A 15066-nucleotide genomic window follows, 5' to 3' on the forward strand; every position below is an offset into this window, starting at 1 on the left:
CTCATATTTGTACAATCAATAGTTTTTAGATCCAAGCAGAAATGCAAAAAATTGCAAAAGGAAGGAGTTGCACTAATTTAACTTCTGGGTGGATGAGTCCTATAGAACTAATATAGGTTGAAGGCTGTCTAGCCAGCGAATAAATAGTTCATACCCAGAGCAAAATCAGCTCACTTCTCCAAGACTTTCTTTAATTCTAAAACAAACCAGCCAGAATTAGCTGTAACAAAAAGCCTGTTCACTGCACTGTATGAGAATGTGTTTAAAGAAGCCCATCTATTTTCTGGCTTAAACTGTTTGTCATTAGAGCAGGAAGCCTTCACTGAGGTGTTAAAAATATCAAGTATATTATTTTAATACTGTGCAACATAGATTTATGGCAAATTATGACACCTTAAGAAGTTTGAAGTAAACAAACTAGGTTAGAAACCACTGCCAGCAACTTGTCTTTAGAGGTGACTTTACAAGTATTCAAACCCCATTAGATAATGAAGAAAGGTTACATGCTGCCTGCATTGTACCTATTCTTTAGCTAAAGGACACTTTCCAATGCTGTCAGGCACATGAAATCTGTTTTGTTATCTAATATTTTAACTTTTTTAAATCATAGGTATCTACAAAGAACAGTAAAACACCCTACCTTGTTGCAGGATCCAGATTTAAGGCAGTTCTTGGAAAGTTCTGAGGTATTTACATTCTTTCAAGTTCCTTATTTGTTTCCAGATATGGTAATGTACAAAGTAATGTACTCTTTGTATTGAGACCTAATCTCCTAAATTCATATGAAATCAAATTGGACTGTACCCTTCATGGGACAGTGACAAAAGGCTACTTAGGTAATCATGTACAAAGTCTGTTGCCTCTACCTCTGATAAATCTTAGGTTGGTAGTGACCAAAAGCTATCTGCTGTTCAGTGACTTCTGCCAAGTGAGTTGGTCGGTCCAGTTCTCAGTGAAGCTCATCATACACAGAGTGAAAATCCATAATCAGTGCTACTGAGGGTTAATTAAGATCATGAATTAAACTGACTTGGAAACAGTTCTTGCCTCTAGGAGTCAAGCTAGAGGTTTATTGGCATGATAGTGTAAACAGGCATGCAGTGCTGCTGTCCACACTAGATGTTTTGTGGATAGAGGACTTCGGTCACCAGTGCTATCAATCTGGCATCTTTCACAAAATGAAATATATTGCAGAACAGATTGTCTGTTATGTCTCCAAAAGCATAAGTCTATAAAAGTGCATAGTGGATTTACTGTAATAGTGGATTGTCTTTTGGCCAATGTCAATATCTTAGCTGTGCTAATAAGTCACAGAGGCCTCGATACTGACAAAAGCATCATTGATAGATAAAGTGTCAATGCTGCTGACACAAAGTATCAGATAGGAAAGGTAAATGGCCTGACATCAGGGCCACTTTGTACAGCATATTTAGACTAATGTTAACAAAGAATAATATCAGTTTAAAGTTTTTTAACTTACTCCTGAGGATTTCTAAGTACCTCAGAAATTCACAGTTCTCGCAATACTCATGAGGTAGGTTTTGAAACCTGGCCTATATTTAAAAGCAAAAAGACATCAGCTTTTTATGATCTGTTGTCATGGTTTAACCCCAGCTAGCAACTAAACACCATGCAGCCGCTCACTCATTCCCCCCCACCCAGTGGGATGGGGGAGAGAATCACGGAAAAAAAAGTATAACTCATGGCTTGAGATAAGAACAGTTTAATAGCACAGGAAGGAAGAAAATAATAATGATGATAATAATAGTAATATGTCCTGGTTTCAGCTGGGATAGAGTTAATTGTCTTACTAGTAGCTGGTACAGTGCTATGTTTTGAGTTCAGTATGCAAAGAATGTTGATAACATACTCATGTTTTCAGTTGTTGCTAAGTAGTGTTTAGACTAAAGGCAAGGATTTTTCAGCTTCTCATGCCCAGCCAGGGAGAAAGCTGGAGGGGCACAAGAAGTTGGCACAGGACACAGCCAGGGCACCTGACCCAAACTGGCCAACGGGGTATTCCATACCATGTGACGTCCCATTCGGTATAGGAACTGGGAAGTGGGGGCAGGGAATTACTGCTTGGGGACTAGCAGGGTGTCGGTCAGCGGGTGGTAAGCAATTGCCCTGCGCATCATTTGTATATTCCAATCCTTTCATTATTGCTGTTGTCATTTTATTAGTGTTATCATTATCATTATTAGTTTCTTCTTTTCTGTTCTATTAAACCGTTCTTATATCAACCCATGAGTTTTGCTTGTTTTCCCAATTTTCTCCCCATCCCACTGGATGGGGGTGAGTGAGCGAGCGGCTGCATGGTGCTTAGTTGCTGGCTGGGGTTAAACCACAACATAATAAAATGACAATAATAATAATAATAATAAAAGGATTGGAATATACAAAACAATTGATGCGCAATGCAATTGCTCACCACCTGCTGACTGATGCCCAGTTAGTCCCTAAGCAGCGATCCCTCCCAGTTTATATACTGGGCATGATGTCACATGGTATGGAATACCCCATTGGCCAGTTTGGGTCGGGTGCCCTGGCTGTGTCCTGTGCCAACTTCTTGTGCCCCTCCATCCTTCTTGCTGCCTGGGCATGAGCAGCTGAAAAATCCTTGACTTCAGACTAAACGCTACTTAGCAACAACTGAAAACATCAGTGTTTTATCAACATTCTTATACTGAACCCAAAACATAGCACTGTACCATCTACTAGGAAGACAATTAACTCTATCCCAGCTGAAAGTAGGACATCTGTATACAGTGTGAATCTTGCATTATAATGAAGTGTTTTACAGAATTTCTGTATCTTATTGTAAATCTAAGCTTTTCTGTTTCTGTAGTGGCAGTTTGTTCTCTGTAGTATATAGGTGGGTAGTTAGGACCTTTGGCTAGTTCATGACTTCTGACAAGTAGGTTGTTTGTTCCTTTTAAATGTAAAGGTGTAGCAGAAAAGTGAATAGTCTATATTGTTAAGTTTTCCTCTGAGAATGTAAAAATAGTAAAACTGAGAAATTAGATTCCACTGTATTGTAACACATAGGAGTAAAGAATATAGTCTATTCTTTTCTTTCCCCCTTGTACCCAGTTAAACCTCCAGCCTTTTAACCACTCTGTTTGCCCTTATTTGTCATTCATTTCCAGCTGCCGAGAGCAGTTAACACCCAGGCTCTGAGTGGAGCAGGAATATTGAGGATGGTAAACAAGGCTGCTGATGCTGTCAACAAAATGACAATCAAGATGAATGAATCAGATGCAGTAAGAGCTGATTTATTTTTTTTGCTTGAATAATGAGTCGAATTAATGAGGCTCAACAATTGCATTTTAAAGCTGTAGAAGTAGAAAATGAGATTGTAACTTGCTTATTGGCTTGGATTCTTAGCTGTAGCAGTTGACCATCCTAGCAATAAATGGATAATTTGCTTCTTTAAAACAAGACATGCTGTTGGTAATCTAAATTATAATTCTAGACTCTTTCCTCTTTTGTCAGTGGTTTGAAGAAAAACAGCAGCAATTTGAGAATCTGGATCAGCAACTTAGGAAACTTCATGCCAGTGTTGAAGCATTAGTCTGCCGCAGAAAAGGTATCTTTTATGTGACTGCATGAGCTTAAGTGCTTAGAGCTTTAGAAAATGTTCATGAAACGGGAACTTAGTATGTCAGAGCTCTTAACTAACAAATAGTTAGTTTTACAGTAAATTTTAATGCAAAAGTCTTCTAACTCTACCTTTTAGTTTAAACTGCTCTAGCATTTCTGTTATATCTGTTTTTAATTTTAATTTTATCCAGAATATATATAATTCCTTCTGTTGAACTTGAAAGTTACTATATTGTTTAGCATTATTTTTTTGTCTTGCAGAGATTTCATACTATAACTAGCAAGTGATATGCTACAGTAGACATCTATAAATGTATCTAGATCTCATGGTGTCACCCGACACCAAGAGGACAGACAGGTTCTTTTAGGGATCCTTGGCAGAATGATGACAGCACTAAGTCGTAGTTATAATTAAAGCTTTATTTTCTTAACAGGATTTTATGATTAATATAGCACAGAATTTATAATCACAATAGAACAAGATTTCTATAAGCATAATCAGTGTAGTACAATTTTATAAGTAATGAAGTACAGAATTTTATAGCACCACTTAGCTTATGGTTTCTAATCACCTGGACCCTCTGCAGATTGGGTCAAATCTTAATACTTGGTTTGCTGTATCAACATAACAATCATAATCTAGACTCAAAAAAACATATAAAAGAATATGAGTAACTCAATCCTCAGAGGAAGCAGACAACGGTGGAGGCATCCCTGGACACCAGGAGGTCACAGGTCTTACTTTCCAGCAGCAGTTCTGGTCCAAATTCCCACTTAGGACTTGTAACTGCTTGATTTTATATACAGTGCTCTGTATGCTGTTCTGTGACAGGGTCACCACCACCACCTGGTTGGCTGGGTGCCTGGGACCTTCAAGGCCAGTAAGGAAAGGATTAGTCAGTCTGGCACCCAGGAATCTTGAGGGAAGGGAAGAAGAAATCTGTTTGGTTCATCTACTTGGTTCACATGACCTTCAGGGACTGATAATGAGGGGAAAGGGGACTAATACGTGACCAGCTCGGTCACAGAGAATGGCCATTTGCCTTATGGTTAGCATAATTAATGCCATTTTATATTATCAGGGGTCAGGAGCAGTGGGTACCAGTCATACCCCATCCCCTGACACTGTCACAAACAGGGAAGGATGCCAGTGGTGGTGGTACCATCACCTCTTGCCCACAGCCTACAGCTTAGTAATGGGGTCATAAGGAGGACTCTACGGCAATAATGGGCTGCTTGTTGTCTGAAGGCTGTTCATCTGAGGAGGGAGGAGAGTATAAAACATTGATTTTTAGTAACTGATATGCATAAAGATTTAAAGTAAGATATAACAAAATAATATAATTCCAACAGCCATAATAAGAACTAATATTAACAGAATGTGACAGGCCCATTCTCTGAAGTCAGGTAACCAAGACCACAGCCAAAACCAGGCACTTGATAGATCCTCTGACAAGGGTTGCTTGAGTTGTTTGGTGAAAGGTACGCACTTGTCTTTGAATGATGTTTATATGATATTCAATTTGTCTAGATTTGTTAGCATAAAAACAAGTGGTGTTTGACAGTACACATACACCTCTTTGTGATACTAGAAGATAATATATGGCCCAACGGTTTTGAATAACTAATTGTGAAAGTGAACTAATTTCTAATTGCAAATTCTTTAAAACATCTACAGTAGCATTTTGGACAATTTCAAGCGTAGCAGAAATATTTACAATAGCTTTTTCTGACTCAATACTACCTAAACTTGGAAACAATGCATACATAAATTGATAGAATCTCGTTGGTCTTTTTACTAGGGGATCAATCACAAAATTCTTATGACATACAGGGTAATGGTGGTGTAAAAAGGTAGTAGTTAAATTTTTGGTTTGAAATGCATAGGGAGCAAGATGTGCTATGGGACAAGTACTTCCCATTGTCGTAGAAGACTTCTATATGAGTTTGTGTTACAGACCCAGAACCATCCAGATGCTAGAATGGTAGGCCACCAATTTGATTTCATAAGATATCTAGGGAAATATTCCTCACACCATTGATAAGTCTCTTTTTCACTGTAAGGATGATCAAATTTGAGTAGGAAAGTGTGGCTCATTCGAATAATGTGAAAAGGATTGGCATATATACAGCCGGTCATGTTATGCCACTTACAGGTGGTCCAATTGTTGTTAGTACTTAACCAACCATGTTCTGGTTTAACCCCAGCCAGCAACTAAGCACCACACAGCCACTCACTCACCCCCCACCCAGTGGGATGGGGGAGAAAATCGGGGGGGAAAAAAGTAAAAATCGTGCGTTGAGATAAGAAGAGTTTAATAGGACAGAAAGGAAGAAATAATAATGATGATAATAACAAAATTACAATAATAATAAAAGGATTGGTATATATAAAACAAGTGATCCACAATATGCGGCGACTGAATTAAGCACTCAAGCTCTCTGTGCAAGATTCCCCTTATTTCACAAAAGAATCCAACTTATATATGTTTCAACAAAGATCTAGAAAGTACTAATGGCATACAGCCAATACTACTAACACAGGAGGGCATATCTGGCCCAGCTGGGATGTTTGCCAGTCCTCAGAACAGTTAAAGATAAAAAGATTCCATAGACATACTCGTGACTGTCTTCAGCCACATCTTCCCAGGCCTACACAAGGCCATCCTCCAACCTGACCTTGTGAAACTAGTTCTTCAAAGGTTTGGCAAACATGCAGCACAACAAATTCTAAGGGTCACTCTTGAAAACAAATGCCAGGTGTTCCGAGCTGCTCCCACATCTCCCCCTTTTTTGTTGAGGAACATCAGATTCACGAGGAACGCAGTGAGGACTCTAGCTTCAAACCGATGTAATCCTTGTACTGCTCCTCAGATGATTCTGATTGCTGAAAACACACAAATGATTAATAACCCTCCAACAGCAATACAAATTCAGATACACAGATTTAAACCTTCAAACCATGTATTTTTGGATTTAAGCATTTAACTCTATTAGACAATTCTTTGAAAAACACCTTATTCTGCTAATTTTGTATATTTCCCATTTGATCTTGTAATATCTGTGCAAGGTCTTAGATCTCTGCTGCAATATTAGTAGCAAATGCACCTTGCAAATGTGCCTTCACCTAATTCCAATCACATACACTTTCATTCCCTTGTAAAGGAGTTACACAGAGCCCTTGTTTTTTAAATTCCCAAATGCAATGTAATTTCATTCTATTTTATAATGCACTTTGTCTATCTCCATGTGATGGGTTGATCCTGGCTGGACACCAGGCACCCACCATAGCTATTCTATCACTCTCTCCTCCACAGCTGGACAGGGGAATGGGAAATGAGGTTTGCGGTCAGTTCATCACATGTTATCTCTGTCGCTTCATCCTCCTCAGTGGCAGCACTCATCACACTCTTCCCATGTTCCAGCATTGGATCTCTCCCACGGGAGACAGTCCTCCAAGAAGATCTTGCAAGGGTCCTTTCTGCGGCATGCAGTCCTTCAGGAGCATACCGCTCCAGCGTGGTTCCCCATGGGGTCACAAGTCATGCCAGAAAACCCACTCCGTAAGCTTCTCTCTCCACGGTTCTGCAGGTCCTGCCAGGATCCTGCTCTAGTGCAGGCTTCCCATGGGGTCACAGCCTCCTTCAGGCACCCACCTGCTCTGGTGTGGGGTCCTCCACGGACTGCAGGTGGATATCTGCTCCACCGTGGACCTCTATGGACCGCAGGGGAACAACCCATCTCACCATGGTCTTCACCATGGGCTGCAGGGGAATCTCTGCTCGGGCGCCTGGAACATTTCCTCCCCCTCCTTCTTCACTGACCTTGGTGTCTGAAGGGTTATTTCTCTTATATGTTCTCACTCTTCAGCTGCCATTTCTGTGTGTTCCGCAACTGCATTTCTCTTCCCCCTCTCCAGCTGTTTGTTTTTATTATTTTTACTCTCTCTTCCTCTCTCTCTCCTTTTTTTTTAGTGCACAGAGGTGCTACCACTATCGCTGATCGTCTCGGCTTCAGCCGGCGGCAGGTCTGTCTTAGAGCCAGCCGGCATTGGCTCTGTCAGACACAGGGGAAAACCTCCAGCAGCCCCCACAGAAGCCACCCCTGTAACCCCCCGCTACCAAAACCCTGCCACACAAACCCAATACAGCGCAAGCCAAATTAGCACTGCTTCTAAAGCATCCAATCATTCTAGTATTGTTGATCAATTCGTACCTGGGTATTCATTTGAGATGTAACATTTTTTAATACATTAGCTACTGTGTGAGCAGTCTGAATGGATTTAACAAGCGCCGTGGTAGCAACGATGGCAGTAGCTGCAGTAATGATAGCTGATATTACAAAGGCAATGAGCCATCCTATAAATTGTTTTGGGTGACTAATTGTCTGCTTTAAAAGCCTTGAGAATTGATTTAATCCTTATTCCCTTTCCCACGATTTGGTCATATTTACAGGGATCCACAATTCAGCATGACATCATATTGGCATGATTACTGTAAGACTTAGTTCAGATATATTCTTATGAGTAAAACAGCTACAATACCACGGTTAATTCAGATCAGTTTCAAAAGCATGGTTACGTAAAGCAATATCTACAAATTGAGCTGCTACAAAAACATAAAGCTGTGAAGTACATATCATCACCAAATCCTTGTGATTCTGTGTCAGGTTCAAACTTATACAAGAAATGTTTTTTTATATAGTCACCATGGCTTAGGCTCAACACCTTCAGTGGGCCGACTAAAAATGCTGCACCCGAGCCACAGTGACCCCGCAAAGAAAAAAGATCAGCATTCTTACAACACTGTTGGTGCCCACTATTGCCAGGTATGCTAAAAAAGGTATTCTTTGGAGTAGGATACACATTGCATGATCATGCTAGCTTGTTGTTGCATTGTCCTGGTTTCAGCTGGGATAGAATTAACTGTCTTCCTAGTAGATGGTATAGTGCTATGTTTTGAGTTCAGTATGCAAAGAATGTTGATAACACTGATGTTTTCAGTTGTTGCTAAGTATTGTTTAGACTATAGTCAAGGATTTTTCAGCTTCTCATGCCCAGCCAGAGAGAAAGCTGGAGGGGCACAAGAAGTTGGCACAGGACACAGCCAGGGCACCTGACCCAAACTGGCCAATGGTGTATTCCATACCATGTGACATCCCATTCAGTATAGGAACTGGGAAGTGGGGGCAGGGAATCGTCCATCGGGGACTAGCTGGGTGTCGGTCGCCGGGTGGTGAACAATTGCCCTGCCCATCATTTGTACATTCCAATCCTTTTATTACTACTGTTGTCATTTTATTAGTGTTATCATTATCATTATTAGTTTCTTCTTTTCTGTTCTATCAAACCATTCTTATCTCAACCCAGGAGTTTTACTTCTTTTTCCCGATTTTCTCCCCCATCCCACTGGATGGGGGGGAGTGAGTGAGCAGCTACATGGTGCTTAGTTGCTGGCTGGGGTTAAACCACGACAGTCCATTCTGGCGCCCAACGTGGGGCCCAAAGGGTTGAGATAACAACAAACCTGACCAGAGCTTGTTAAAACAAATTTGTTATAAGCATTCATTATATTGGTCTAATAGTCGCTGGTCACTATGTTGATGTATGTGTTCTTAGAGTTGTTGCTCTGGTTTTTAAAGTTCTGTTATGTATCACCTCGCTTGCTGTATGTAGTTCCTCTTCTACTGCTTATCATCCGTGGGAGGTGGATTAAGGTTTTTGCTTTGATGTATGGTATAACACTGGTTTATGGTATGATAAAGTCATCGACTGTGGGATTAATCCGGTATTTGTACTCAGCACTGTCACCTTTATACTGCGGGAGCCATCTGTGGGAAACTATTAATAATTATACAATTTACCTTTCCTCCATGGAACCCATTCTATGGGTGGGGTACCTTTCTTCCCCTCTCCTTTCTCCTTCAGTCCAGTTACAATGGTTTTTTAGAATTTTGGAAAATTTGAATACTCCTGGGGTGTTGGGACTAGCACAGTCCTAGCCCTACTGCTAGGAATTAGCATACTTCTGAATGTGGTTCAGCTCTCGTTTAAGGTTAAACAACTATTTAAGAAGATCACCCAGAGATCTGCCCCAAGGCTGAATAATTATGAGTGGCAGGGTGTGTGGGGTAGTATGGGCAAGTACCTAGAAAAGCGGGCACCTCCAATGTTTTGGAAATTCACCCCTGAACAAGTGCAGAATTAAGAAGAACTAGTAAAATATTTGGAAAAGGTATGCTGTCACGCCAGCAACTCCAGAGAGATACAAATCACTGCAACGTGCTGGGGCCTGGCCCACGCCTATTCAGGCCTGTTCGACACCACTAAGTACCCTCAAGGGGAAGAGAAAATCTCTGGATCTAACAACAAAGCGATGAGCACCGCTGCCAGTCAAACCTCGGCAACAGGCACTACGGCCCCTCCAGCCCCAGCAATGAGAATTGCAGGCATCCAAACCTCAGCAACAGGCACTGCGGTCCCTCCAGCCCTGGTGACAAGCACTGCTGCTACCCAAACCTCGGCGACAGACACTGCAGTTATCCAAAACCTGGCGAGCGATACTGCAATTGAACCAGAGGACAAACCTGCACCAGTATCAGTTGCCCCCGTACAGAAAAAGAAATATACAAAAAAATCAGTTCGCTTAGTGAAGGATGAAGGTGAACCAGGGTCATCACAAGAACAGGAGGAAGAGGCAGAACCAGAGGTAATAACCTGGTCCCTGTCCTTGAGTGAGCTGCGGGATATGCAAAAAGATTTTGGCTGCCGTATAGGTGAGCATATTATTACCTGGCTCCTCCGATGCTGGGACAATGGGGCTAATAGCTTGGAATTAGAAGGTAGGGAAGCCAAGCAGCTGGGATCGCTTGCCAGGGAAGGTGGCATTGACAAGGCAATTGGAAAAGGGACACAAGCCATCAGCCTCTGGAGGCGACTCCTGTCAAGTGTGAAGGAAAGGTACCCCTCTAAGGAAGATGTTATATGTCAATCAAGCAAGTGGACCACCATGGAAAGAGGTATCCAATATCTGAGGGAATTAGCTGTGCTAGAGAAGACTCATTATGACCCGGAAAACCCACAATTACCCAAAGATCCAGACGAAGTCCAATGCACACGACCCATGTGGCGGAAGTTTGTACGGAGTGCACCATTGTCCTATGCCAACACATTGGCAATAATGACCTGGAAAGATGAAGAGGCACCGACAGTGGATGAAGTGGCTCACCAACTCCGTCAATATGAAGAAAAACTCTCCTCCTCCCTACAAGGCTGCATTTTGGCTGTGGAGAAGCTGTCTGAGGATTTCCAACTAATCAAAGAGGATTTGTCCCACTCCACACTTGTAAGGACCAATGTCTCAGCTATTAGGAGTGAGCGTTCTTCTGCCCAAGAGAGAGAATATAGAAGGTACACACCGCGAGGTGCCCTGTGGTTTTACCTATGTGATCAGGGAGAGGACATGAGGAAATGGGATGGAAAACCTACCTCGGTCCTAAATGCACAGGTATGTGAGCTGCGAGGAAAAAACACCACAAAAGGGGATTCTACGAGGAAAAATGCCGCTCCAGTTTCCAAACAGAGTAGGAGGGCTGATCTTATTTCTGATCCTCTTGAAGGGACTTCTGAGCCAGTTTTACGAGAAGTGAATACTGAATACTCTAACCAGAATTAGAGGGGTCCTGCCTCCAGCCAGGTGGAGGAAAGGGATAACCAGGTCTATTGGACTGTGTGGATTTGATGGCCTGGCATGTCAGACCCACAAGAGTATAAGCCTCTAGTAGAAACCTGCGCACTTTGCACTCTAATGCCATCAAGTTATAAAAGAGCAGAAACCATCTGTATCTCTGGTGTGACAGGGGGATCCCAAGAGATAACCGTATTGGAAGCTGAAGTAAGCCTAACTTCAATACGAACTTTGGTCAAAGGCAGCCAAGTGGTATGCCACAATTGACGTTGCTAATGCGTTTTTCTCAATCCCTCTGGCAGCAGAGTTTCGTCCACAATTTGCCTTTACTTGGAGGGGTGTCCAGTACACTTGGAATTGACTGCCCCAGGGGTGGAAACACAGCCCCACCATTTGCCATGGACTAATCCAGACTGCACTGGAAAATGGTGAATCTCCAGAACACCTGCAATACATTGATGACATCATCGTATGGGGCAACACAGCAGAAGAAGTCTTTGAGAAAGGGAAGAAAATAATCCAAATCCTTCTGATAGCCGGTTCTGCCATAAAAGAAAGTCATGTCAAGGGACCTGCACAGGAGATCCAGTTTTTGGGAATAAAATGGCAAGATGGATGTCGTCAGATCCCAATGGATATGATTAACAAAATAGCAGCTATGTCTCCCCCAACTAATAAAAAGGACACACAGGCTTTCTTTAGGTGTTGTGGGGTTTTGGAGAATGCATATTCCAAATTACAGTTTGATTGTAAGCCCTCTCTATCAAGTGACCCGGAAGAAGAATGATTTTAAATGGGTCCCTGAGCAAAACGAAGCCTTTGAACAAATTAAACGGGAGATTGTTCATGCAGTAGCCCTTGGACCAGTCCGGACAGGACAAGATGTTAAAAATGTGCTCTATACTGCAGCTGGAGAGAATTGCCCTACCTGGAGCCTCTGGCAGAAAGCACCTGGGGAGATCTGAGGCCAATCCCTGGGGTTTTGGAGTCAGGGATATCGAGGATCCAAGGCTTGCTATACTCCAACTGAAAGAGATATTGACAGCATATGAAGGAGTTCGAGCTGCCTCAGAAGTGGTTGGTACTGAGACACAGCTCCTCTTAGCACCCCTACCGCCAGTGCTGGGCTGGATGTTCAAAGGGAGGGTCTCCTCTACGCATCACGCGAGTGATGCCACGTGGAGTAAGTGGATCGCACTTATCACACAACAGGCTCGCATAGGAAACCCCATTCGCCCAGGGATTTTAGAAGTGATCACAGACTCGCCAGAAGGCAAAGATTTTGGGATGTCACGAGAGGAGGAGGTGGCACGTGCTGAAGAGGCTCCGCTGTATAATAAACTGTCAGAAAATGAGAGGCAATATGCCCTGTTCACTGATGGGTCCTGTCACATTGTGGGAAAGCATCGAAGGTGGAAGGCTGCTGTATGGAGTCCTACACGACAAGTCGCAGAAACTGCTGAAGAAGAAGGTGAATCGAGTCAGTTTGCAGAGGTGAAAGCCATCCAGCTAGCATTAGACATTGCTGAAAGAGAAAAGTGGCCAGTGCTCTATCTCTATACTGACTCATGGATCTTGGCAAATGCCCTGTGGGGGTGGCTACAGCAATGGAAGCAGAGCAACTGGCAGCACAGAGGTAAACCCATTTGGGCTGCCGCACTGTGGCAAGAGATTGCGTCCCGGCTAGAGAATCTGGTTGTAAAAGTACATCATGTAGATGCTCACGTACCCAAGGGTCGGGCCACTGAAGAACATCAAAACAACCAACAGTTGGATCCGGCTGCCAAGATTGAAGTGGCTCAGGTGGACCTGGACTGGCAACATAAGGGTGAGCTATTTATGGCTCGGTGGGCCCATGATACTTCAGGCCATCAGGGAAGAGATGCAACATATAGATGGGCTCGAGATCGAGGGGTGGACCTGACCATGGACACTACCGCGCAGGTTATTCATGAATGTGAAACATGTGCTGCAATTAAGCAAGCCAAGCGGATAAAGCCCCTGTGGTATGGAGGGCGATGGCTGAAATAGAAATATGGGGAAGCCTGGCAGATTGACTATATCACAGTCCCACAAACTCGCCAAGGCAAGCGCTATGTGCTGACAATGGTGGAAGCAACCACTGGATGGCTGGAAACATATTTCGTACCCCATGCCACAGCCTGGAACGCTATCCTGGGCCTTGAGAAGCAGGTCTTGTGGCGACATGGCACCCCAGAAAGAATTGAGTCAGACAACGGGACTCGTTTTCGAAACAACCTCATAGTCACCTGGGCCAAAGAGCATGGCATTGAGTGGGTGTATCATATTCCCTATCATGCACCAGCCTCTGCGAAAATTGAGCGATACAATGGACTGTTAAAAGCTACATTGAAAGCAATGGGGGGTGGAACTTTCAAACATTGGGATACACATTTAGCAAAAGCCACCTGGTTAGTCAACACCAGAGGATCTGCCAATCGGGGTGGCCCTGCCCAGTCAGAATTTTTACATACTGTAGAAGGGGTTAAAGTCCCTGTAGTGCACATGGAAATTATGTTAGGCAAGACAGTCTGGGTTACTCCTTCCTCAGGCACAGACAAACCCATTCGTGGGATTGCTTTTGCTCAAGGGCTTGGGTGCACTTGGTGGGCGATGCGAAAAGATGGGGAAGTCCGATGTGTGCCGCAAGGGGATTTGATTTTGGGTGAGAATAGCCAATGAATTAAACTGTATGATATTAGTTGCTATATAACCCTGCTACTGTATGTTATCATTACTATAATTGTTATATGCTATATCCATAGTACTATAGTAAGAATCACGTAGATCAAGCAAGAAAGAACTGTGATAAAACTGAGCAAAGCGCAGTAGTGATGGAACCAGAACTGACTCCAGCATGCAACAATCCAACGGTGCACACCATCCTCCTGCTGCCTCCAATGTCACCTGCTCATCACACCCCACTGAAGCCCAATTCTGCTCTACCAACAGAGAGGACTTTGCACCATTCCTCCTGCCCAGACAGACTGGTATGACAGATGGAGCCCGGAGTCGGAAACCAATTGAACTCAACAAATGTTTTATGAACATAACTCATGAACTAAAGGAATGATATCTCTGTGTGTGCATAGATATATACATATATATCATTGTTCATATGTCTCAAAGGACTGGAAAGGTGGTGATGATTAATCAAGATGTAACTAAAGGTATGGGAACTGAGCATGACGTCAATGGTATAGAATAAGGGGTGGATACTGTCCTGGTTTCAGCTGGGATAGAGTTAACTGTCTTCCTAGTAGCTGGTATGGTGCTGTGTTTTGAGTTCAGTATGCAAAGAATGTTGATAACACTGATGTTTTCAGTTGTTGCTCAGTAGTGTTTAGACTATAGTCAAGGATTTTTCAGCTTCTCATGCCCAGCCAGGGCACAAGAAGTTGGCACAGTACACAACCAAGGCACCTGACCCAAACTGGCCAACGGGGTATTCCATACCATGGGACGTCCCATCTAGTATAGGAACTGGGAAGTGGGGGGGCAGGGAATCGCCGCTCGGGGACTAGCTGGGTGTCGGTCGGCGGGTGGTGAGCAATTGCCCTGCGCATCATTTGTACATTCCAATCCTTTTATTACTACTGTTGTCATTTTATTAGTGTTATCATTATCATTATTAGTTTCTTCTTTTCTGTTCTATTAAACTGTTCTTATCTCAACCCACGGGTGGCGGTGAGTGAGTGAGCAGCTGCGTGGTGCTTAGTTGCTGGCTGGGGTTAAACCACGACATGCAGTCTCTTCA

The 15066-nt window shown here is 43.1% G+C and overlaps 3 protein-coding genes across 13 annotated transcripts in view; 2 read left to right on the top strand and 1 right to left on the bottom strand.

The window, feature by feature from the left end:
* LOC126035493 (uncharacterized) overlaps positions 1-15066 on the bottom strand; it is a 145252-nt gene that overhangs the window by 98410 nt on the left and 31776 nt on the right. The window lies entirely within an intron of this gene.
* The window catches only part of LOC126035453 (sorting nexin-2-like), a 110642-nt gene that overhangs the window by 49058 nt on the left and 46518 nt on the right, over positions 1-15066 (top strand). For all 3 annotated transcript variants that reach the window (XM_049794053.1, XM_049794054.1, XM_049794055.1), the window contains exons 8-10: positions 611-686; positions 3150-3263; positions 3496-3589. In XM_049794053.1, coding sequence (XP_049650010.1) covers positions 611-686; positions 3150-3263; positions 3496-3589 — 284 coding nt within the window. The remainder of the gene's footprint in view (positions 1-610; positions 687-3149; positions 3264-3495; positions 3590-15066) is intronic.
* LOC126035464 (uncharacterized) overlaps positions 9053-15066 on the top strand; it is a 440127-nt gene continuing 434113 nt past the window's right edge. For 7 of the 9 annotated variants that reach the window (XM_049794079.1, XM_049794082.1, XM_049794087.1 and 4 more), the window contains exon 1: positions 9053-12700. In XM_049794079.1, the coding sequence (XP_049650036.1) occupies positions 9978-11276 (1299 nt within the window). In that variant the 5' untranslated portion in view covers positions 9053-9977 and the 3' untranslated portion in view covers positions 11277-12700. Of the gene's footprint in view, positions 12925-15066 lie in introns of all 9 variants that reach the window. The other 2 variants (XM_049794083.1, XM_049794080.1) reach the window with 1 other exon arrangement.

This window comes from Accipiter gentilis, chromosome W (assembly GCF_929443795.1).
Source record: "Accipiter gentilis chromosome W, bAccGen1.1, whole genome shotgun sequence".
In the NCBI taxonomy this organism is placed as follows: Eukaryota; Metazoa; Chordata; class Aves; order Accipitriformes; family Accipitridae; genus Astur; species Astur gentilis.